Genomic DNA, 25,337 nt, shown 5'->3' on the forward strand with positions numbered 1-25,337 from the left:
ATGAAAGAGGGGACAAAAAGAACAAAAAAAGAGGAGGTAGCGGGAAGAAAGTGGGGAGCTCAGAGGATTTTCTGGGAGGAGAAGAATTTTATCAGGCGCAGGTATGGTCAATTTCTAGTTCATTTTTCTTTCTACCATATTGTCTTTTCATGTGTTTTTTTTTTTTCTGTTTGTTGAACTTTCATCCACTGTTTGGGAATGCTTGCTCTGCTAATATCTTGTTCTCTTGAGCTCCGTTCAAGATTATCGTGTGCACGGGTTTGCATGAATTGATTTAATCTTCTATCTCACTACACCACACTTCTTACCCATCAAACCCTCCATCACCACATCCGTTGCATCTCATGCTCACCATCCACTCGAGCCTACCACCATCTAACCCATCAACTCGTTTTCATGACCTCCATGTGCATGAATTCCTAGCCTTCCTTGCATATCACCGCCTTTTATCTCCCAATACCATGCCACTATACACCCATCTTCTTCACACCTATTTCTTCTTCTTATCACCTTTCTCTCTCTACACCACGTATCTTCACACTCTTCAACCTCACCATCCCTTTTCATTCTTCATATCCATTCCCTAACCTTCATACCCGCATTACACTCATCCTCACACATTCTTAGTCCCTTCCCACAATTTTTCATCATGCATGCACCCATCCTTCACCTATCCCCACCACCTTTGCATGGCCACGCATGGCCACTTCTACTCACTTTTCCATACCCACCTTGCCACCATCTTCTAATGCCCATGCATATACCCTTTCAATCTTCACATGTCCCTCACCACCTTCTCTCTATCTACACCACACTACATGTCCCTCACCACCTTCTCTCTCTCTACACCACATCATATACCCATCTTCGTTCATGACCACTACCCATCCCCGCACCATGCAAGGATCACCCCGAATCCTCTCCCAACTCCTCCATTAAGGTCCCATTCCCATCATGCCTAAGTCCCCATGAAGGATCGCTCCACGCTTGAGACACCATGCCACCCTCATCCTCATGTTCTTCACGCCCATAACTCATGCCACCCTCATCCTCGTGCTCCCCATACCCATTGTACCCGACGTGCCCATCCCCAAGCCCAAGCTGTGATGAGGAATGGGTCTTAGGCTTGCCCATAGGTGGAGGTTTGAGCCCAAGCCCGATGTTGTGGGAGGATGTTTGTTTTGGATTTGCCCATGGCACGGATTTGGGCTTGAGTTTAGAAGCCCAGCCCAGGCATATAAATGGAAGGCTTGAGAATAAGTGGTCTGTGATGGAGTATGTGTTGGTGATGGGTTTGGGTTTGCCCATGGTGACGGGTTTGGGCTTAAGTTGGAGCCCAGGCCCAAGCTTTTATGGTGATGGTGCCTTAGGTTTAAGTTGGAGCCCAGACCTAAGCTCTTGGTGACGGGTTTGGGCTTGAGTTGGAGCCCAACCCAAGCATGTTGATGAAAGGCCCCATGCCCCCTATGCTAGCCACCCTCATTGGCCCATGCCCACATCCATTTAGCCCTTTAGGTTGCCCAAATCCAAATAATCCTCTTAAAAACCTCTCATATCCATAATTAATTAATTCAATCATTCCCTCTTATTTGTTATCTTATTCTATTTCTACCAATTTATTTAATTCATCTTAAAGACAATTAAAAGACAAATTATTATTGTTAATTATATTTTTTATCTTGAAATTTATACTATTCAATTTCACTAGTTTAGATATTAGGATTGTTAATTATTATTATTACTTCGTACACATCTATTTATCATCTTTTAAAATCCCACTCATTAAAGTTAAATTCTAATCCTTCAAAAACCCCATATCTTAATTTAATTTTTCAATAATTAGTTCAAATCTCATCTTCATCCATCAGAGTTATTATCTCATATTCATCTAGTTATTTAAAATCTAATTCTTCAAAAACCTCATGTCTTAATTTAATTTTTTTTTTAATCCTAAAAATTCCACTACTCAATTTCTATTCGTTTAAAATATTGTTTCCATTAAGTAGCATTATTATTCCATATTATCTATTTAATCTAATCGTTAAAGTTCAATTCATCAGAACTCGACTTCCAAATCTAATTTCCAACCTCAAAAGCTCTGTCGTCCATATATCGCCGTTTAATGATTATTCTCGATATTAATGTTATCTCATCCACTCGCTTATTCAGTTATTCATATATCAAAGATCTCATCTCTAAATAAATTCTTAAGTTTTCAATCTCTAAATTCACATATTCAAATCTCTAAAATTCCATCCTTCGCAATTATTTACCTAAACTTTGTTACTTCATTCACCATCGTCATTATTCTATCTCTTTACTTATTTACTCATCCACTTATCCCCTCATTTAAAATCCCGAACTCTCAAATCATTTTCAAAGTTTCCAACCTCGTTCAAATTTAATTTCTAAAAATTCTCATTCCCACATTTAATTCCTGAAAGTCCGATCTTCAAATAATTTCTAAAACTCCAACTTTCAAATAATCCCTAAGACTCCAATTTTCAAATAAATTTCAAAAATCCAATTTTCTCTCAAATAGTTTTAATTCCATTTTTCGAACAATCTCATGTTCCTCTTGATTTCAATGAGCACGAATTTAACTTTGTGATTCTAATTAATGGAATTTACGAAAATAATTCATGCAAAGATTAATTGGGCTTTGGTGGGGGCCCCACATGATCTTATGATCTATTGATTGATCTGATTGATTGACTTGGTTATCATACATGATTTATTTATCCTGCTCTCCGACATGCATGCTATTATTTCTTAATTATGCACTAACCCCTCTCTTGATAGCACATGGTGGCTCGTCGCCCAGGTACGCATCCACACCCGCTTGGGTCATTTTCTGTACGCATGTTTAGATTCTCACATGTGCATGATCACTCTGAGTATTCATTGATTCCCTCATCAATTGCCATGATTGCTTCATTTTATTAGTAGAGACCCGACTTTAGGGACTTAGAAGGGTGCTACGGTTTTTACCGTACCTTCCCGATAAGTAACCTGACCCCCGAACCCGATCTGGTTTTTCGTAGGCCACCTTTTCCAAATAAGGAGTCACACTTAGGGTTTTTCTTTCTTATTTTGTTTACCCTTTTAAAAAATAAAACAAAAATAAGTGGCGACTCCAAGTCATTTTTCTTAATCAAATAAAAATCAAATTTTCAAAAACTAAAATCGAGCTCGCCATCGAGTGGGAAACGCATGAGCCGAAATACGGGGTCCACAATACCCTATATGCTCATCTCCACTACGAACACATTACATAATCTATTCTTGCTATCAAGGCTTAAAGAATGCCAAGAGTTGATGCAATCAATCATAGACTCATCTATCTACTGCTTGGTATTTGTGAACTCCATTATGCTTATTATTGGTTGGAAAAAATAATTGTCTTTGTGCTTCATTTGATTCCAACTATCAATAGACTCATACTTAAGATTCATGTACCAATCAAAAGCACATATTTGGAGGGAATACACAAATTGTTTAACTAAGAGGTCACCCTCGTGATAGCATTGTTGCAAGTTTGGATGAATTAGGCATTGCATTGCTTTGGAATTCCTTTTTTATCAAATTATTAAAAATTTAGAGGTTAATAACTCATAAGTATTTGTAAGTTATTAATCCTGATAGTACTCCATACTATGTTCTCTATGACATTAGGTATCATGTTTTAAATCATTCATTTCTATTAGAAAACTATTAATTTTTTTACTGATAAAAATTTTAGTTTGGCTTTAAGTTATTTCTCGATTATATATAGATATATGCACATGCACAAGGTTTTTTTTCTTTAATATTTATTATTTGAATTTTATTTTATTCATGATCTTTTTAGAATATTATTTGTTGAAATTAATTGCTATGTGGTTATTCTTCCAAAAATAATTATTTTTTTGCTTAAAAACTAAATTTCTTCCTACACTAAATTCGCTACTTTAAATTAATAAAATCATTTCCTCTTTTCTGGTTTCTTTTATTTATTTATTTTAGATTATAATATTTATGAATAATAAGATTTGTCTATAAAATATTAAAAAAAAATAAATATATCATTAATTCTAAGTATATCAATTCATCCTCTCATTGTTTAACTTATTATTATTTTTTTTTTTGTATTTATATTTTAATTTAAGCTTTATGTTTATTTTTAATAGACATATTTTTATTTTTTAAAAATATAAATATTATTTTTATTAAGGAGATTTTTTTTTATTTTTTATCCAGAATGGATATTTTGTTGGTTGAAAAAGAGTGAATGATTAGTTTTAAAAAATGGGATGATTTCATTTTTTTTTATTGAGAATTGTGCCAACAGATTTCGAGTCTTTTTAAAAAGGAATAAACAACTATGAGGAAAGGGTCGATGGGTCCCTAGGATTATAAAAGGCTTCCGGCCCACAAGTGGACTTTTCTCAATAGTACAGTAATTTAAAAAAGTTATGCTTAAATTATTGTAGTAGGAGAAGTTATTACAAATATATGGTAGTTTTTGCCACATAGGAGAGAGGAGAGAGGAGAGAGGAGAGAGGGTGAACGGATAAATTTTTTTAAAAAAGGGAACTCGTCTCTTCAAGAGACGAGTTCCATGAAAAAAAATATATATTTTTTTTTAAGAAAATTCCCCATTTACTCAAGGGAACTCGTCTTTTCAAGAGACGAGTTCCATGAAAAAAAATATATATATATTTTAAAAAAAATTCTCAAATTAAAAAAAAAAAAAAACAATTCTTCAAGGAAACTCGTCTCTTCAAGAGACGAGTTCCCATTAAAAAATATATATATATTTTTAAAAAATTCACAAATTAAAAAAAAAAAAAAAAACAACTAAAGGGAACTCGTCTCTTCAAAAGACGAGTTCCCATGGGAAATTTTTTTTTTTTTAAAATATATTTTTTATTTAAAAAAAACTCCCAAATTAAAAAAAATAAATAAATAAAATTCCTATACGGAACTCGTCTCTTCAAGACACGAGTTCCCATGTAAAAAAAATATTTTTTTTAAAACAATATATATTTAAAAAAAAAAAAAATTTCCTAAAGGGAACTCGTCTGCCATGGGAAAAAAAAATTTTTTTTTAAATATATTTTTTATTTTAAAAAAATCCCAAATTAAAAAAAAAAAAAATCCTAAAGGGAACTCGTCTCTTGAAGAGACGAGTTCCCTTTGGGAAAAAAATTATTTTTTTCTTAAAATATATTTTTTATTTAAAAAAATCTCAAATTAAAAAAAAAAAAAAAAACAATTCCTCAAAATTCCTAAAGGGAACTCGTCTCTTCAAGAGACGAGTCCCCATGTAAAAAAAAATATTTTTTTTTTAAAATATATATATTTAAAAAAAATAAAAATTCCTCAAGGGAACTCGTCTTTTGAAGAGATGAGTTCTCATGGGAAAAAAAAATATTTTTTATTTAAAAAAAAAAATTCCTAAAGGGAACTCGTCTCTTCAAGAGACGAGTTCCCTTGGGAAAAAAATATTTTTTTTTAAAATATATTTTTTATTTAAAAAAATCCCAAATTTAAAAAAAAAAAAAAAAAAAACAATTCCTCAAAATTCCTAAAGGGAACTCGTCTCTTCAAGAGACGAGTTCTCATGTAAAAATAAATATTTTTTTTAAAAAATATATATATTTAAAAAAAAAAAAATTCCTAAAGGGAACTCAAGAGAAGAGTTCCCATGGGAAAAAAAATATTTTTTTTTAAAAATATATTTTTTATTTAAAAAAAATCCCAAATTAAAAAAAAAAAAAAAAAAAAAAAAACAATTCCAAAGGGAACTCGTCTCTTCAAGAGACGAGTTCCCATGTAAAATTTTTTTATTTTTATTTTTAAATATATATATTAAAAAAAAAAAAAAAAAAACAATTCCTCAAAATTCCTAAAGGGAACTCGCCTCTTAAAGAGACGAGTTCCCATGTAAAAAAAAAAAAAAAATTTAAAAATATATATATTTAAAAAAAAAAAAATTTCCTAAAGGGTACTCAAGAGACGAGTTCCCATGGGAAAAAAAAATATTTTTTTTAAAATATATTTTTTATTTAAAAAAAAAACAATTCCAAAGGGAACTCGTCTCTTCAAGAGACGAGTTCCCATGTAAAAAAAAATATATTTTTTTGAAATATATATATTAAAAAAAAAAAATCAATTCCTCAAAATTCCTAAAGGGAACTCGTCTCTTGAAGAGACTAGTTCCCATGTAAAAAGAAATATTTTTTTTAAAAAATATATATATTTAAAAAAAAAAATTCCTAAAGGGAACTCGTCTCCTGAAGAGACGAGTTCCTATGGGAAAAAAAATATTTTTTTTTAAAATATATTTTTTATTTAAAAAAAATCCCAAAATAAAAAAATAAAAAAATAAAAAAAGGGAACTCGTCTCTTGAAGAGACGAGTTCCCTTGGGAAAAAAAATATTTTTTTAAAAAAATATATATTTTTTTTAAAAAAATCTCAAATTAAAAAAAAAAAAAAAAAACAATTCCTCAAAATTCCTAAAGGGAACTCGTCTCTTCAAGAGACGAGTTCCCATGTAAAAAAAATATTTTTTTTAAAAAATATATATATTTAAAAAAAATAAAAATTCCTCAAGGGAACTCGTCTTTTGAAGAGACGAGTTCTCATGGGAAAAAAAAATATTTTTTTTAAAATATATTTTTTATTTAAAAAAAAAATTCCTAAAGGGAACTCGTCTCTTCAAGAGACGAGTTCCCTTGGGAAAAAAATATTTTTTTTTAAAATATATTTTTTATTTAAAAAAATCCCAAATTTAAAAAAAAAAAAAAAAAAACAATTCTTCAAAATTCCTAAAGGGAACTCGTCTCTTCAAGAGACGAGTTCTCATGTAAAAATAAATATTTTTTTTTTAAAAATATATATATTTAAAAAAAAAAAATTCCTAAAGGGAACTCAAGAGAAGAGTTCCCATGGGAAAAAAAATATTTTTTTTTAAAATATATTTTTTATTTAAAAAAAATCCCAAATTAAAAAAAAAAAAAAAAAAAAAACAATTCCAAAGGGAACTCGTCTCTTCAAGAGACGAGTTCCCATGTAAAATTTTTTTTTTTTTTTTAAATATATATATTAAAAAAAAAAAAAAAAACAATTCCTCAAAATTCCTAAAGGGAACTCGTCTCTTAAAGAGACGAGTTCCCATGTAAAAAAAAGAAAAATTTTAAAAATATATATATTTAAAAAAAAAAAAAATTTCCTAAAGGGTACTCAAGAGACGAGTTCCCATGGGAAAAAAAAATATTTTTTTTAAAATATATTTTTTATTTAAAAAAAAAAAAAAAAAAAAAAAAAAAACAATTCCAAAGGGAACTCGTCTCTTCAAGAGACGAGTTCCCATGTAAAAAAAAAAAAATATTTTTTTGAAATATATATATTAAAAAAAAAAAATCAATTCCTCAAAATTCCTAAAGGGAACTCGTCTCTTGAAGAGACGAGTTCCCATGTAAAAAGAAATATTTTTTTTAAAAAATATATATATTTAAAAAAAAAAAATTCCTAAAGGGAACTCGTCTCTTCAAGAGACGAGTTCCTATGGGAAAAAAAAATATTTTTTTTTAAAATATATTTTTTATTTAAAAAAAATCCCAAAATAAAAAAATAAAAAAAGGGAACTCGTCTCTTCAAGAGACGAGTTCCCTTGGGAAAAAAAATATTTTTTTAAAAAAATATATATTTTTTTTTAAAAATATCCCAAATTAAAAAAAAAAAAAAAAAACAATTCCAAAGGGAACTCGTCTCTTCAAGAGACGAGTGAAGAGACGAGTTCCCATGGAAAAAAAAAATATATTTTTTTTAAATATATATATTAAAAAAAAAAAAACAATTCCTCAAAATTCCTAAAGGGTACTCGTCTCTTCAAGAGACGAGTTCCCATGGGAAAAAAAATATTTTTTAATTCCTAAAGGGAACTCGTCTCTTGAAGAGACGAGTTCCCATGTAAAAAAAAAATTTTTTTTTTTAAAATATATATATTTAAAAAAAAAAAAAAAATTCCTAAAGGGAACTCAAGAGACGAGTTCCCATGTAAAAAAAAAAAATATTTTTTTTTTAAAAATATATATATTTTAAAAAAAAATTCCTAAAGGGAACTCGTCTCTTCAAGAGACGAGTTCCCATGGGAAAAAAAATATATATTTTTTTAAATATATATTTTTTTAAATATATTTTTTATTTAAAAAAATCCCAAAATAAAAAAATAAAAAAAAAATTCTTAAAGGGAACTTGTCTCTTGAAGAGACGAGTTCCCTTGGGAAAAAAAATATTTTTTAAAAAAAATATATTTTTTATTTAAAAAAATCCCAAATTAAAAATAAAAAAAAAAATTCCAAAGGGAACTCGTCTCTTGAAGAGACGAGTTCCCATGAAAAAAAATATATTTTTTTTAAAAATATATATATTAAAAAAAAAAAAAAAAACAATTCCTTAAGGGAACTCGTCTCTTCAAGAAAAATATATATATTTTTAAAAAAAAAAAATTCCTAAAGGAGACGAGTTACCTTTAGGAATTTTGAGGAATTGTTTTTTTTTTTTTTTTTTTTTTTTTTAATTTGGGATTTTTTTAAATAAAAAATATATTTAAAAAAAAAATATTTTTTTTTCCCATGGGAACTCGTCTCTTCAATTTTTTTTTTTTAATTTGAGATTTTTTTTATGAAGAGACGAGTTCCCTTTAGGAAATTTTTTTTTTTAAATATATATATTTTTAAAAAATATATATTTTAAGAGACGAGTTCCCTTTAGGAATTTTTTTTTTTTTAATTTGGGATTTTTTTTAAATAAAAAATATATTTTTAAAAAAAAATTTCCCAAAGAAACGAGTTCCCTTTAGGAAATTTTTTTTTTAAATTTAATTTAGGATTTTTTTTAAATAAAAATATATTTAAAAAAAAAATATTTTTTTTCCCTGGGAACTCGTCTTTCCCTTGTCTTTTTTCATGTGAGTAAATAGGAATTTTTTGAAAAAAATATATATATTTTTTTTCATGGAACTCGTCTCTTTAAGAGACAAGATCTCTTTTTAAAAAAAATTTATCTATTCACCCTCTCTCCTCTCTCCTATCTCCTATCTCCTCTTTCCTCTCTCCTCTCTCCTATGTAGCAAAAACTACCACATATTTGTAATAACTTCTTCTACTACAATAATTTAAGCATAACTTTTTTAAATTACTGTACTATTGAGAAAAGTCCGCCCACAAGTTGCGTACAAATTTAAGAAGAAATCACTTCTGTTTTTTTAGCGCCTTGAAATAGGATGAAATCAATCGATTGCGATCAATATTCTAATTTTGCATTAAATAAAAGGATAACAGTTTAGTAAATATACAAATAAAATAAAATAAAATAAAATAATAGTAATAACAAAACTCATTCCTTTAGAGCCTCTTCTTCTTTTACTCCTTCCATCCCTCAAACAAGTACTTATGATGTTTTCTTGAGTTTTAGAGGCGAAGACACCCGTTATAATTTCACTGATCACCTCTACAAAGCTTTGGGTAGGAGAGGGATTCGCACCTTCAGAGACGATAAACTCAGGAGAGGAGAAGCGATTGCTCCAGAACTCTTGAAAGCCATTGAAGAATCAAGGTCTTCCGTAATTGTTTTCTCTGAAAACTATGCTCGTTCGAGATGGTGTTTGGATGAGTTGGTGAAGATCATGGAGTGCCAGAAAGATCTGGGACATACTGTTATCCCAATTTTCTATCATGTGGATCCATCCCATGTGCGAAAGCAAGAAGGAAGCTTTGGAGAGGCCTTTGCCGGTTATGAAGAAAACTGGAAGGACAAGATACCAAGGTGGAGGACGGCCTTGACGGAAGCAGCCAATCTTTCTGGATGGCATCTACAAGATGGGTAACTTTAATTTCCTTTCAACTATTTGTAAGTATAGGAATGATTAGTTTTGCATTTAGAGTGATGATGTTGATTGAAATATTTATAAGAATACAAAAGCTCAAATTTTTTATTTGGAGGTCTACTCCTTAAGCACAAATTTCTCCTCAAAATGCTTTTAGTTGAAGTCTTTTATGTGTAAATGTATTTGATATTCTTTTATAAGGAATCTTCTCAGTATAGGTGTTTTTTTAGAAAATCAGCTATCTTTTCCACGAATTTATTTTTTCTAACCTTTTTTAAAGTAATTTCTAAATTTTGTTTATTTTATTTTATTTTTCAAAAACATTTTTTAGATTATAAGTACATTTTAAAAGTATTTTTAGCTGGCAATTCTATTTAAATGTTTTTAGTAAAAGTTTTTTTATATATAAATATTTTTGGGAAAATTATCAAGTATTTCTCAAAGAATCACTGTAAGTGTTTTTTTTTTTTTTTAACTTTTTATCAGTAATTCTAAATTCTTTATCAAACGTCTTAATTTTTTTTTTTTTATAAAGACACTTTTTATACTTCCCAAACAAACTGTAACATTACTTGAGGTTGTTAACATAATAGAACAACGGGCATATATTTGTTTGCTCAAAATAAAAATAAACTATTGCTTTCTAGGGCTTTCTTTATAAGTTGGGTTTTATTCAAGAATATCATTTGGGCAGCCGATGTGTCATGAATAAGGAGAAAATAGGAAATTCGAGTATTGATTTGACCAGAGAAGCAGTCAATTTATATGGATGACATCTATACTAATTTAATGGGCATGCAATTTAAGTTTCTTTCACTTTTCATTCATTAGTGGGTTTTATTTACAAATTAAATTATTATTATTATTGTTATTATTGTTGTTTATTATTAATACTATTGTTTTTTGTTGTTGTTAATAGTAGTTGCTTTGACATTAGTATAAAAAGAATAGTAGAATAACAATTATATTGAGTTAGAATTCATGATAAATGGTAGAATGAACTTATTAAAACCCAATTAATGAGTTTTACTATTTTAGATCAATTTATGAGAATCTATATCTAAAATAATTTAATCAAAATTTATTACTAATTTTTCAATTTTCAAGATTCAATCCGCATTAATGTTACAAGAATTAATCAATTTATTTGAAATTTTGTGTGGATAATTATATAACAAGTAACAATAAAATTAATGACTATTACTATCTATTAATGAGCTTCAAAATTTTCAATTAACCAATCTTTTGAGTATCAACAGAACAACTTAATCAAATTCTAAAAATAATTTGATTAATTATGCAACGAGTAATAAGTAACAATAACAAAATTATGTAACGTAAATTGTTTAGTAGGAATTCAACTTCCCAGAGAGTTTGTGTGTGTATATATATAGACAATAAAGAACGTAGGTTAGGAAGTTAATTCTTTATAGATGATGCTAAAGGAAATCAACTCAAAATAAAATACAAATGAATAACTTGTTTACAAGTCTTTAATTTTTAATTTTTATCATACAAATGAATAATAAGGAGATGATGTTGTGGGATAAATGAGTTTTGAAGCTTGAGCAATTGAACGTGGGGTTTTTAAACTAAAACTTCTTATATTAAGAGGTTAAGTACTATATCTACAATGAGGCTTCATGCATTACAAGATATAAAACGAATGTCAAAGAATAAAATATTTGCTCCTACAAGGTTTCCAATTGATATGAGTTGTTAAAGAGTTTTTGAAATGTGCATGAATAATAAAGTAATATCTCGATTCATAATCATTGTCCTCCATTATGGCACAAAATTTCCATTTGAAGCTAATGCCACACAAGCAGCACAACTAACAAAATTCAAAATTCATGTTTTAGTTTTTTTCTCATGCATACTTGATACAAAGAAAAATGTCCTAAAAATGTAAATGACCTAATATCTTTGATATATTCTGTTCTACTTTAATTTATTTCTTGTAAAGATGTCAAACTTAATGTGTTTTATTTACAATTGTGCCTCATTGCATAACATGTTGTCCATTTATAATTGGCAGGTATGAGTCCAATCAAATTAAAGCAATAATTGATAGCATATTCCATCAATTGAAATGTAAGAGGCTTGATGTTGGTGCCAATTTAGTTGGTATAGATTCCCATGTAAAAGAGATGATTTTGCGGTTGCATATGGAATCACGTGATGTTAGTATTGTTGGGATAAGTGGAGTTGGTGGGATAGGTAAGACAACCATCGCAAAAGTTATATATAATAAACTTTCTTGCAAATTTGAATGTATGAGCTTTCTTGAAAATATTAGAGAAATTTTCAATGCCCAAGGTTTATCTCACTTACAAAATCAACTTCTTGGTGATATCCTAGAGGGAGAGGGGAGTCAAAATATAAATAGTGTTGCCCATAGAGCAAGTATAATAAAGGACATTCTCTCATCTAAAAGAGTTTTTATAGTTCTTGATGATGTTGATGATCCAAGTCAATTAGAATATTTACTTGGACATCGTGAATGGCTTGGAGAAGGAAGTAGAGTCATCATAACAACTAGAAATAAACATGTGTTAGCTGTACAAGAAGTGGATGACATATATGAGGTTAAGGGATTGAATTTTAAAGAAGCTCGTGAACTTTTCAGTTTGTATGCCTTTAAACAAGAGCTTCCCAAATCAGATTATAGAAACATCTCATGTCGTGTTGTAAGCTATTGTCAAGGGCTTCCATTAGCTCTAAAAGTTTTAGGTTCTCTCTTATTCAAGAAGACAATACCTCAATGGGAAAGTGAATTGAATAAATTGGACAGAGAACCTGAAATGAAAATTCACAATGTGCTTAAACGAAGCTATGATGGATTAGATCGTACAGAAAAAAATATATTTCTTGATGTTGCATGTTTTTTTAAAGGTGAAGATAGGGATTTTGTGTCAAGAATATTGGATGGTTGTGATTTCCATGCGGAAAGAGGAATAAGAAATCTAAATGATTTGTGTCTTATAACTCTCCCATACAACCAAATACGTATGCATGATTTGATACAACAGATGGGTTGGGAAATTGTTCGTGAAAAATTTCCTGATGAGCCAAACCAATGGAGCAGATTGTGGGATCCCCATGATATTCAACAGGCACTTAGAACATCTAAGGTAAGAGCCAAGTGCATAAATTCACTTAAATCCACATAAACTTCAATAATATCATTCTTGTATAAGAACTTACATATCCATACAAGTTGAGTTAGTTTGTATTTATGTTTGCCTTATCCTTGTTATTTTTCAGGAAATACAAAAAGCTCAAACAATATCCTTGGACTTGTCTAAGTTAAAAAGAGTATGCTTCAATTCAAATGTTTTTGCAAAGATGACTAGTCTTCGATTGCTCAAAGTTCATTCAGGCGTCTATTATCATCATTTTGGATGTATTCACGAGAAGGATTATTATGCTATAATAAAAAATACTTCTAAAATGCGACTTGACATGAAATTTGAATTTCCTTATGAGTTAAGGTATCTTTATTGGGATGGATATCCTTTAGATTTTTTACCATCAAACTTTGATGGAGAGAAGCTTGTTGAACTTCACTTGAAGTGTAGCAACATAAAACAGTTGTGGCAAGGGCATAAGGTATTATTATCATTTAATAATGACTTCTTTTTCTTTGTATTGATTTTGAAATTTATGATTGTTATGTCTTTATTGAAACTAATTTTCTTTTGGTACAGTATCTTGAAAGGTTAAAGGTCATTGATCTAAGTTACTCAAGGAAGCTCATTCAAATGTCAGAATTCTCAAGCATGCCAAATTTGGAGAGACTAATTCTTAAAGGTTGTGTAAGCTTGATTGATATTCACCCATCTGTTGGAAATATGAAGAAGCTTACTACCTTAAGTTTGAGATTCTGTGATAAGCTTAAGAATCTGCCAGATAGCATTGGAGACTTGGAATCTCTTGAGATTCTTGATCTCTCTTATTGCTCAAAGTTTGAGAAATTTCTGGAGAAGGGAGGGAACATGAAAAGTTTAAAGAAGCTTCGTTTAAGGAATTCTGCTATTAAGGATCTGCCTGATAGCATTGGAGACTTGGAATCTCTTGAGCTTCTTGATCTCTCTAATTGCTCAAAGTTTGAGAAATTTCCGGAAAAGGGAGGGAACATGAAAAGTTTAATGGAGCTTGATTTAAAAAATACTGCTATTAAGGATCTGCCGGATAGCATTGGAGACTTGGAATCTCTTGAGATTCTTAATCTCTCTAACTCAAAGTTTGAGAAATTTTCGGAGAAGGGAAGGAACATGAAAAGTTTAATGGAGCTTGATAGCAATCAGCTTTGCAATCTGCAAAAACTTAATATCAGTCAAAGCAAAATGGCTGGGCAGATTCCGGTGCTTTCTTTAAGTCTAAAAAGAAATAGACGCACACCATTGCACAAGCAAGGAAGATTTATCAGGTCTGCTCTGGCTTTGCCACCTCAACTGGTTGAAATCCACAACAGAGGTAATGTAATATTTTTTTTTTTTAATTAAGCCACTTAAACCTTGTTTTATATAAAGTCAATATTTACATAATAATTTGTGCAGGAGTTGAAATGCTGGAAACTCAGTGCTCGTATTCCAGAAAGTAGTGGAATTCCAGAGTGGATAAGGTATCAAAACTTGGCAAGTGAAGCAACAGCAGAGCTTCCAATTAATTGGTATGACGATCCTGACTTCCCAGGATTTGTTGTATCATGTGTTTATCCTTCAAGTTATGGCCATTGTCATGGTTTCTGGTGTGAATTGAATTTACATGGCAATGGACTTAGATTCACGGATCGATGCTATCATTCATCCTTGTGTGAGTGCCATGGTAATTTTAAAGATGCGAGAGATCAAGTATGTGTTTGGTGGTATCCTAAGATTGCTATTCCGAAAGAGCATCACCATAAATACACACATATTAATGCTTTATTTGAGGGTACTGAGATAGACATAAAAAAATGTGGCATCAATCTTATATTTGCGGGAGATCAACAAAATCATATGCCCATGTTGGAGCATCCTCAGAATTCTGGTGACAATGGATCAGCATTACAAGATACCGATGGTAATGTTCATGGGGCTAATCAAGATGATGAACACCACCATATTCCCACGTTAGATCTCCTCGGGAATGTTGGTGACAATGGATCAGTAGTACTTGAAGACACTAAAACCGTAAGAGAAGACGTGATGATTAACTCCATCACCAGGTGCATTATCAACCCTTTTTCATATATTCCAACTTCTCTCCTTTTGAAATTATTTTTAAAGTCAATAAACTATTTTCATATGTTTTTTTAAACTCATTTCACTTCTTTTCCTCAGTTATATAAAAATTAAATAATTTAAAAATACATAAAATTTTAATCAAATTTAACTACATTTTATTTTCTTTCATATTTTCTATAGGAAAATATGAAAAATAACTTCGGCTAACTTTGAAAGTCATCTTTAGTTTAAAAACATGTATAGTTTTTTTTAGATATAGCATAGATATGATAGAGTAAATAGCTTCTTTTTTTTCATTATTTATTTATTTAATTAGATAAATGAAAACCTCTACAAAGTGATTATGAAGTTCTAGGGATTCTTTATTACCTTATTAGACATAATATTAATTAATTTTTTCTACTTGCTTTTAAGATAAAATTTCAATAAGTTATCAAAATTAGTTAGAGAAGATCATGTATACAAATTAGAAGTTAAATTTGAATGTATTATGAGGTAGATGTATGTAGAAACTTGATGGAAGTAAATAATAAAACTCCCATATAGTGATTTTAATAGTTTTAAGAGTCAAATTGTTTATGGTTTTTGTATTTAACAATTAAATTTCTTTAAACATGCATACTTATTGTCCCAAGATGGAAGTTTTGGATTAATCTTATATTTACTTATGATTCTGATATGCTCATGAAGTTTACCTAACAATTGATCATACTAATCTTAAGTGAAATTTGTGATAGTACCAATCAGAACGAAATCACATGTGGTTGTTGGGGGTGGAGTTTATGTTTTTTTCTATCAACTTATTGGTAAGTCATTTTGTTCATTTATTCTTTTAGTACGTATAGAAAATTGATTATAGTTCTTCAATTTCTTTACTATTTTCTCTTTCCCTTGATCCTTTTTTTGTTCTATTATGTTTGGTTTTTGAAAAACTTGAGGGTAAATATAAAGGAAAGAAAATAGAGAAAAAAAAAATTAAAAAGAAATACAGAGTGAAAAAGAATAAAAACTAGATTTAAAGTTAATTAATTATTTTAATTCATATGTTGCTTCAATCTTATTTCAATTATTATGCTTCATTATATAAAAATTAAATAATTTTAAAATGTATATAGTTCTAACTAATTTTAATTAAATTTAATTTTTTTTTCCATATTTTTCACAATGAAACCAAACATTTATCATTTTCCTTGATATTTTTTATAGTTTCCTTGGTACTCGATGGGAACCAAACATAAGTTGAAAACCACTAGGGTAGCTCAGTTGATCAAGGCGAACATTGAGAAGTGTGGTCCACTTACGGTTCAAATTCTACCACCAATGATACCTTGAATTTACCTAGTGCTACTTGTTGCGGGTGATTAGCACTATGAGGTTTGGGTCCCCATAGAGTTCTAAGGGCTTGGTCATGGAAGGTTCCTTGATTATTAAAATAAAAAAAAACACTAGTTTTATGTTTTAGGAGGTTAAAAAAAAAAAGTTGTAGCGCAATCCACAATTAACTAGGATATGTATTTGTTCTCTTGGTATAAGGCAATTATAAGTATCAGTATATTAAATTAAATCCTCCGTCTACACCATAAGAGTTAGTTATAAATTCCTTGCTATTGATATAGGTAAACAACAATTTATATATGTTTGAATTAATTCTTAAGTTAATGGTTTAACACCATTAAATATGTTTTTAGTTCCTTTGACGATTATGTTATAATTCGAACATTTTAAGGCTATGATTCTAGCTTCATTAGCATGAAATGTATCTAATGATATGTGATTCCCTATCACTATGTTTGGTTCCAAGAAATTATAAGGGAAGAAAAATCCTCGTGAAAATGATTTTCTCATGAAAAAATCCAAGAAAGTATGAAGGAACATGAAAATGATTCTCGGAAATCAAACGCAACCGTGTGAAATATACTTGGGTTAATAATTATAATGCGTGTTTGTTGTAGTATGTTTATGAAATTGAAATGTTGTATTTTATAATTTTTTTGTAGGTGGAAACCTCAGGACAATGAGGAGAAGTAAATCTCAAGATGCAAGTGAGATTCCAAATGTTGCTAAGGTGGTCTACTCTTGCATATGATCAGTCTTGCTTACCATCATGACCATCAAGAAAGATGCTACAATTTGTGTATTGAAAGTGTGAATTAGGAATGTTAAAAAATGAAAACTTGAATTGACATATGTTTTTGCCTATAAGATGTGTGGTTATAGGCCATTCTTATGGGTATGTAATTGACCTTGATGTTGCATATCACCCTCTTTGTATCTTCAAGCTAGTGGTTAGAGCTTCTCCGGATAGTGAAAGACAAGTGTCATGGATTTAAGTATTTTCAAAGCTCTCATGTGGCACACAGACAATTCAAGTCTCTTGAAGTTGTTAATTCTTTCATGTTGTGACAAAGGTCTGTATCACATTTCACACATTATAACCATCACATTTTAACTCAAGTGTTTATTTTGAAATACTTTTGTATTAAACTCTTTTTCAAAAGTATTAAATTAATACCATTCTCTAGTCTTACTCGACTAGGTTCATTAACTTTAGGGGTTTATTACTCAAGAGCCAACTTTCAACTTAATCATTCCATTAATAAATTCTCTAATGTTATGATTGGTTTTTGAAAAAATTGAGGAAAATAAAATAAAGAGAAAAAATAGAAGGAAAAAAATTTGAAGAAGCATAAAAAAAATTATATTTAAAATTAATAAATTATTTTTATTTGTTATTTCAAACCCATTTTACACATAATTTTAATAATATTTATTTATTTTCCCATTTTTTCATGAGATATCAAATATTAAAAAATTATTTTTTTTAATACTTTTTGGGAACCAAACATAACCTAATACTTGTCTTTGTGATTCAAGATACCAATGATAAAATCATACCTATTAATGTGGCCTGTATACATGTATGGAATATTCATGGTTTAATACTATCACTACATTACAACTGTGGGATAGATCCTAGTATATAGTAGAAGCAAAGAAGGATTTTATTCTAAAATTAATAGAAAAAATATAATTTGATAATGTAATTTTAAACATTTTTGGATGGTGTTTGGTAAACCAACTTAATAATTTAATATAACTTAATAGGTTAATTTATTATTAAGTAGATTAACTATGTTTGGTAAAATAACTTAATATTATAATATAAATTTAGCGTTAAGTCAAAATAGTTATTAGGTAAATCAACTTAATATTATAATATAATATGATTTAATAATTTAATTTAAGTCATTAAAGAGATTAAGCATACTTGATAAAATAACTTAATACTACAACGTAAAGTTATTTTTAACTTCAAATAATAAGTCAAAAGGGTCAATTTCATTGAAACCCCCTGAGGTTTGGTATAAATATACTCGACCACCGTTGATATCAAATTTCATCAATTAGCACACTTATAAATTTATTCCGTTTAAAAAAAATTATTTTTTTAAGAGATTTCAAATAAAAATATTTTAGTTAGGAGTGTTTAACAATTCACTAAAATCTAAATTTTATTATTTAAAAACTAAAATTTATATATATAATATATTTATAGAGGTGCTAATTGATGAAATTTGAAATCTATGGTGGCTTAATGTACTTACACTAAACCCGAAGGGTTTCAATAAAATTAACTCTAAGTCAAAATAGTTAACTTATTCTTAATTTCAAATCCTTTTTATGATATTTGCCTACATTTATAACTCATTTTTTATGATAAATATTTTATGATTGTATTTGTATTTACGATGCTTTAAATATGAATATTTAACAAATAAATCTATTGTTTAAGATTAGTGAAAATAAAATTATTAGTTAAAATTAATAAGGATAAATATGTCAATTTGATAATTTAGAATAAATCTTAAATTAACTTTACTAAATAATCTTAATACTTAAAGTAAAAAATAATTAATAAGTTTTAAATTTACAACTTAAGAACCATTTAACTTAAAACCAACTTAAATAATTAAGTAATAAGTAATAAGTTTTACCATACACCCACTTAAACATAGCTTTTAAATGAATTATTTAATCAAAAGACAAAAATAAAAATATAAAAAATAAAAATAAGAGAACATGCACAATGCAAATAGGCATCATAAAGTTTTTCACATGATTTTATTCCTTTTTTTTCACCTTTTTAGAAAACAATTTTAATATTTCCTAGGAAAATTATGATAACACGAAATTGGTGTTTCCATATTTTCTATTTTTAAAACTCTATTTTCTGAAATATTGATTTATGTTTTCTTCACAAATGAAAACAATTTAAACAAAAAGGTGCTTTATAGTTTCCATTTTTAAAAATGATTTTCACTTATTTTGACTTAAGGCATTTTCAAGATAAGACAAAAATAGGAATAAAAGCTATTTTTAGAGAATAAAAATAAATGAAAAATGAAAAACATTTTCCAACCGAAACCCATTGTTAATGTTTTCATCTCATTGCACCTTTTTCTAATCTCCATCCCACTCTTTGATGGGCCAACTCGGAAAAATGGAAAGTTATATCTTGGCACTTGCTGTAATTTATATTTGTTAAATTGGTTTTGACATACATTTTTTATAATAAAAGCAAAACAATAGCCCGAGTTACAAACATGATTTCCATGGTTTTTTAGGTCTTTAATCACATAGAGTATTGATTCCCAAATAATAGATGCTCTAAATTTAGTGCATAGGGCATTCAGACTCTCAGTTCCATAATCCATTTTCATTTTCTCACCTGCCAAAACCCTATTGAACAAATTTCCATTGAACCTTCAGATCCATCCCATGCTCCATTGTCAATCCTAGGCTCATCTTTATACCATTCTCAACCCAAGCCAAATTGTTACCATAGGGCAAGTTGCTAGTACCAAATATTTAAGACAAGTATACATACAATACAAATCAGTCCATTACCCTAAAAGAAAAGGAAAAAGAAAAAGAACTTGTGTCGCAGAAAGGAATAATCTATTGGGTCAGTGGCTTGTATCCAAAGTGATACCAAACTGTGCTGACAAGGAGCCTTTGTAAGAATCTGATACAGCTCCTGCTGTTTCTGAAAGGTTGCTCTTCATCTCTGAAATTTTTGATGCCATGTGCTCTTTGTATTTCGAAACTGAATCAACCAAAGCATAGAGTTCCCAAGCACATATCTGAATTTCTTCCTCATTTTGCTTGATTGCTTCCTGCAACTTCAATTTGGACGTCTTCATGACAACATCAAAGTCTAGTCAGAATCCCTTGAATTTTTCAATATTATTCACATTAATCAAGAACAATTATAGAGCCAGGTAGGAATTTTTAGCTCTGAAAAGGGAAACCAACTTATGTTAAAATAAGTTTCTTTCAGGTTTACGAGATCCACCCTGGCAATATTGATATCCTTAACTAACTATTTAAGACAAGAAGAACAAAATTATACCTCCAGAACATCTGCCACTTCTCTTTCCACAATATATACATTATGGGTTTCTATCTCAACATCCTCCACCAACTTCTTAGCTTCCATTGCACATCTGGAGGTGTAGTTTTGCGTTTCCTTCTTCAAAAAATTTAATTGAGCTTCCACCTGACAAATTGATCATTCATCCATGGTTAACCTCATACAACAATAGTCTAAAAAGTATTCATTCTGATTCCTTGTCAAAAATCAACCAGAAGATAAATATCCATGAACGAAAAACAATTAGATTAAACAATGTGTAACCCAATAATTTATGTTGAAAAATCAAGTTAAACATCAGATCCATCAGAAACAAAGAGTGATTCTGTGATGGATGATACTATTCAATAGCTTATTAATAAAATCACATTATTAGGAAGACACTACTCAATAGCTCTTGACACTAATAATGAAGTTCTTTAATAATGGAATAACCTTACATGGCATAGTTATGCAAGCATTGTTTAAGCTAATGTCAAATATCGTCAAAACATTAACAATAATTTCCAATGAGCAAGTTGCAAAATTACTTGCTAAAAAATATACTTGGAAAAAGAATCAAATGTAGTCAATCCTTTGTAGGGACGAATTATCATCCAAAAATATTTTTTTCTTAAGTGTTTTATAGGCCATCAAAGCTACTTTGAAAATTTGGGGCCTGACAACCTATGTGCAATAACAATTGACTTCTCCAGCAGATTTTTTTTTTAATTTTTTTTTATCCAAAACAAATCATTCATTGATATGAATTTAATTACAAACCAAGGATAAGAAACCCTTTCAAAATATAAAGGATGATTAAAAGTTGACGAAAAACCTAACAAGAGTAGCAAGATAGCTATACTAATCAAGGATGATACAAGAACCGGAGTCACTTGACTCACAAGACTCGGAGTCACTTGACTCACAAGACTCACTTAAGACCTCTTTCTTGAGTGGTTTGTCATTGACACTTGCAGCAAAGGCTATGAAGTTAGTGCATTCTTCACTTCCATTGGATTATTTTTTACTTGATTGACAAGATTCCGTATCACTCCAAGTGACTTGCATGACCTTCTTTTCCTTTTTCTTTGAGAGACATTAGGCAGCATAATGCCCCTTTCCTCTACATTTAAAGCACTCAATCTCCAGTTTTTTTTTTTTTTTCACATCGTTTTCCATCTTCTTCTCTTTTCCAATTGAGTTCCTCCATTTTTTTACCATCATTTGATTCTATTTTAGATTTTCTGAATTTCATGTACTTCTTGAATTTTTTAGCAAACTTAGTAAGCTCACCCTCTGACATTTTCTCATCATCCTCACTTTTGGAACTTAGGAACTCTTCTTTAATAGTTTTTCAAGCAATTCTCTTAGCTTTCTTAGGTTATACAAGGGTCATTTCAAAGGTTTGGAGGGAACCTACAAGTTCATCTATCTTCAAGGAATCCACATCCTTAAACTCTTTAATGGCGGTGACCTTAGCTCTAAATCTCTCTAGAAAAGATGTTAAAATTTTTCTAACCACCTTAGAGTTAGAGATGGGTTCATGTAGATTGAAGCTAGAATTCGCTATATCCATCAAGTTTGCATGAAATTCTCCAAAAGTTCAATGATCATCCATCTTAATGGTCTCAAACCTAGATGTCAACATTTGAAACTTGGACACTTTCACGACATTAGTTTCTTCATGAGTCATTTAGAGGATATCCCAAGCCTCCTTAGCCGAAGTGCATGTAGCAATCCTACGGAATTCATCTGTACGAATGGCATTGAAGATGGCGCACATGGCTCTAGCATTATTCTCACTAGCTTCATTTTCACCTCTAACCCATTCCAACTTAGGCTTGATAACATTTGTTGGTCTACCTTCTCTATCTAACACCTTAGGTGGAAACCAACCAAATTCAATGGCATTCCAAACTTTTTCACTTTGTATTTTGAGAAAATATTCCATTCTCACTTTCTAATGAGAATAATTTTCCCCGGTGAAGAATGGTGGTCTCCCAATGGAAGCTCCGTCTTGACGAGGTTCCATAATTGAGATTCAAGGATCGAAAATGATTTTTGCTTACCTGCTTTGATACTAATTGAATAATGGGCTACACCTAGAGGAGGGGGTGGGGGGTGAATAGGTGTTGTTAAATTATATATAAAAAAAAAATTTTAAAAGTCTCAACAAAGATTACCAAACCTTAGAATTTCTTAAGGTCAATAAACTTCTCTTTCAACAATTTTTCAACAAAACATGATATTCATAATCAAATATATATACACCAACACTCTCCAAACAATTTATAAATGCAATTCACATGCAAATGTAAATGCAAAGAGTAGAGTGAGAAAAAGAGACAATTAACATAGGATTTTAACATGAAAACCTTTCGAAGAAATAAAAAACTATGGGCCTAAAACCGATCGAAAACATCAACCATGAAGAATAAAAAATTAATACAAGGTTTTACCTAGCTCGAGTCTACCAATCCTTCTCGGACCACTTGACTAGTACCTTCCACTTCCAACTTCTCACCTTCTTCTTTTGGAACACACTTGGAGTCCACACCAAGCTCAATCTTGTCCTCTTCTTGAATCCACACAAGAAGAGATTGAGTTTTTACCCAAACCCAAATAGATTAGAAATTGAGAGATGAATGAATGAAAGAATCAACCCATTTTTTTCTCAAGAATATCAATTGAAAATAGTTTGGAAAACAATAGGAAAGTTGGATTTTCTTAGCAAACAAACACCCCAAAATAGGAAATAAGAAGAGAATAAAAGGGGATGGCTACTGTTATGTGTCTCTCACTACAGCATAGGAAGTAAGATTTGGGTTTTTAAATGAAAGAAGCCCTTAATCCAATGGATGAGATTTCGTCAAAAAAATGTAAGATGGATTGATCCTAGAACTGAGCATTTTGAACACTTTGAAAAAAAAAAACTGCTTCCTAAACCTTTTTAACTGCTTAAAAAAATATTTGAAGTAAAACAACATTTAAATAATATGGTTGATTCAATTCCTTCCAACTCCAACCTCAACTACAAACCTTGGTCTCTTGACAAATTCAACAAATTGATCTCCATTAGCCAAGTAGTCTGTAGAAGGATTGGAAAAATCGAGTTAGGATACAGTTAAGAATTTTTGTCTGAATTGCCAACTTAGCTAAACACTCACAAACACTATGATATCTTATGATATTGAAACGTATCCCCTTGGGTGATCTAAAAGACATGTGATAATGAAATCTATGGTCGTAGTAATTCCTTTAGTGGAATTTAACATATGCTCCTTGAAGGTAGAGTATGTCGGTTGATCACATAATAGGAGAATTTGTAACTCAAGGCTTAGAGAACTAAGCTTGATGGGTTGATAACATGACCCTATTAGATTATGGACATTAGTTCATGGGGAGTCTACATGCAATGAATAGTAGGTCACAAACCTGAGCTTTGTCTCATTATAATTTCATAGAATACTGGAGTGCAATTGATTCTCTTTAGTGGAGTGTTGAGTTAACTTCAAAATTGGATTATGAGAGAGCCTATATTTTCTCATAGGTCCTAGTGGTCCTCACTTGAGCTCCTAGTTCATGTTGGCACAAGCTTTAAGGGTGTTTTGGTAAAAACACGATATTGCAATAAATTGTCTTTATGGATTGGGATAATTAATTAATTGGAGCCCATTAGGGCTGATTAATTAATTAGGACCTACGTAGACTGGATTAGATAAGCTAAGCCCAATTCGAGCTTAGTATAAACTCCCTTAGGGGTTAGGGCTTCAATCTTCCACTTCAATTTTATGAAATTCCAAAGAAAGGAACCCTAGTCATCCTCTAGAGAGAGAAAGAGAGGCTCATCCTTCTCTTGTGCCAAGACCCATGAATGGAGAGATCGGGTGGAAGATCGTTGGGTAGACAAGTTTTATGATGACCACCGTAGTTTGAGAGTCTTTGTCAAATGGAAAATCGATCTAGGAACATCAAGATCATAGGTATGAGTTTTTTTTCTTTAGATTTATACTTTAAAATAGTTTTTGGTGCCATATATTTCCATTGCTATAGATTTAGAGAGCCTAAAAATAGATGAATACACCCTATGAGATCAGGGCCAGGGAATGAAGCAATCTAGGGTTCTCAGCACTAACTATATCATTTTGTTACTTTATGTTGATGACATGTTAATAGCTGGCACAAATTTAGATGAAATCAACAACTTGAAGAAATAGTTGTCCAACGAGTTTGAGTTGAAGGACTTGGGTGTAATAAAGCAGATACTTGGGATGACGATTAGTAGGGACAAACAAACAAGCACCTTATGGTTACCTTAGGCTGAGTATATTCATAAGGTATTGTAGAGGTTTAGTATGAGTGATGCTTAGGTAGTTAAAACACCTCTAGAAAATCATTTTAGGTTGTCTAAGAAACACTGCCCATAGACAAATAAAGAAAAATATTTCATGGCTAAGGTCTAATAGGCCTCATCCATTGGAAGTTTGATGTATGCTATCATGTGCATGAGACTAGACATTGCCTATGCAATTGAAGTTGTAAGTAGATTTATATCAAATCTAGGCAAGTAGGATTGGAAATAGTGAAATGGATATTTAGGTACTTGCAAGGTACTACAAAAAATGTTTATGTTTCAAAATGGACGAGTTGAAATTGTAGGGATATGTGGATGTTGATTTTGTTGGCAAGATGGATAGTAGGAGAAGCATTATAAGGTATGTGTTCACTTTGGGTACTATGGCTATTAATTTGATTTCTCAATTGCAGAAGATTGTTGCTTTATCTAAAACTGAAGCAAAGTATGTAACCTAGCA

At 30.0% G+C, this 25,337-nt stretch overlaps 2 protein-coding genes across 2 annotated transcripts; one reads left to right on the forward strand and one right to left on the reverse strand.

Moving 5' to 3' along the window:
- The first annotated feature begins 2,759 nt into the window (after nucleotides 1-2,759).
- On the forward strand, nucleotides 2,760-17,561 carry LOC104878946 (disease resistance protein RPV1-like). Its single transcript, XM_059735700.1, is given in 10 exon segments — nucleotides 2,760-2,824; nucleotides 9,375-9,872; nucleotides 11,915-13,010; nucleotides 13,144-13,488; nucleotides 13,587-14,261; nucleotides 14,263-14,355; nucleotides 14,439-15,045; nucleotides 15,048-15,088; nucleotides 15,845-15,913; nucleotides 17,105-17,561. Coding segments are annotated over 8 exon segments (3,408 nt in total). The 3' UTR covers nucleotides 15,077-15,088; nucleotides 15,845-15,913; nucleotides 17,105-17,561.
- Nucleotides 17,562-19,809: 2,248 nt separating this feature from the next.
- Nucleotides 19,810-20,923, reverse strand: LOC132253540 (kinetochore protein NDC80 homolog). The gene is made up of 2 exons (XM_059735739.1): nucleotides 20,521-20,923; nucleotides 19,810-20,305 (listed from the first exon to the last, which is right to left on the reverse strand). Exons 1-2 carry the CDS (start codon nucleotides 20,605-20,607, stop codon nucleotides 20,075-20,077), a joined length of 318 nt encoding a protein of 105 aa, XP_059591722.1. The 5' UTR covers nucleotides 20,608-20,923; the 3' UTR covers nucleotides 19,810-20,074.
- Nucleotides 20,924-25,337: the final 4,414 nt, after the last annotated feature.

This window comes from Vitis vinifera, chromosome 3 (assembly GCF_030704535.1).
Source record: "Vitis vinifera cultivar Pinot Noir 40024 chromosome 3, ASM3070453v1".
Lineage (NCBI taxonomy): Eukaryota > Viridiplantae > Streptophyta > Magnoliopsida > Vitales > Vitaceae > Vitis > Vitis vinifera.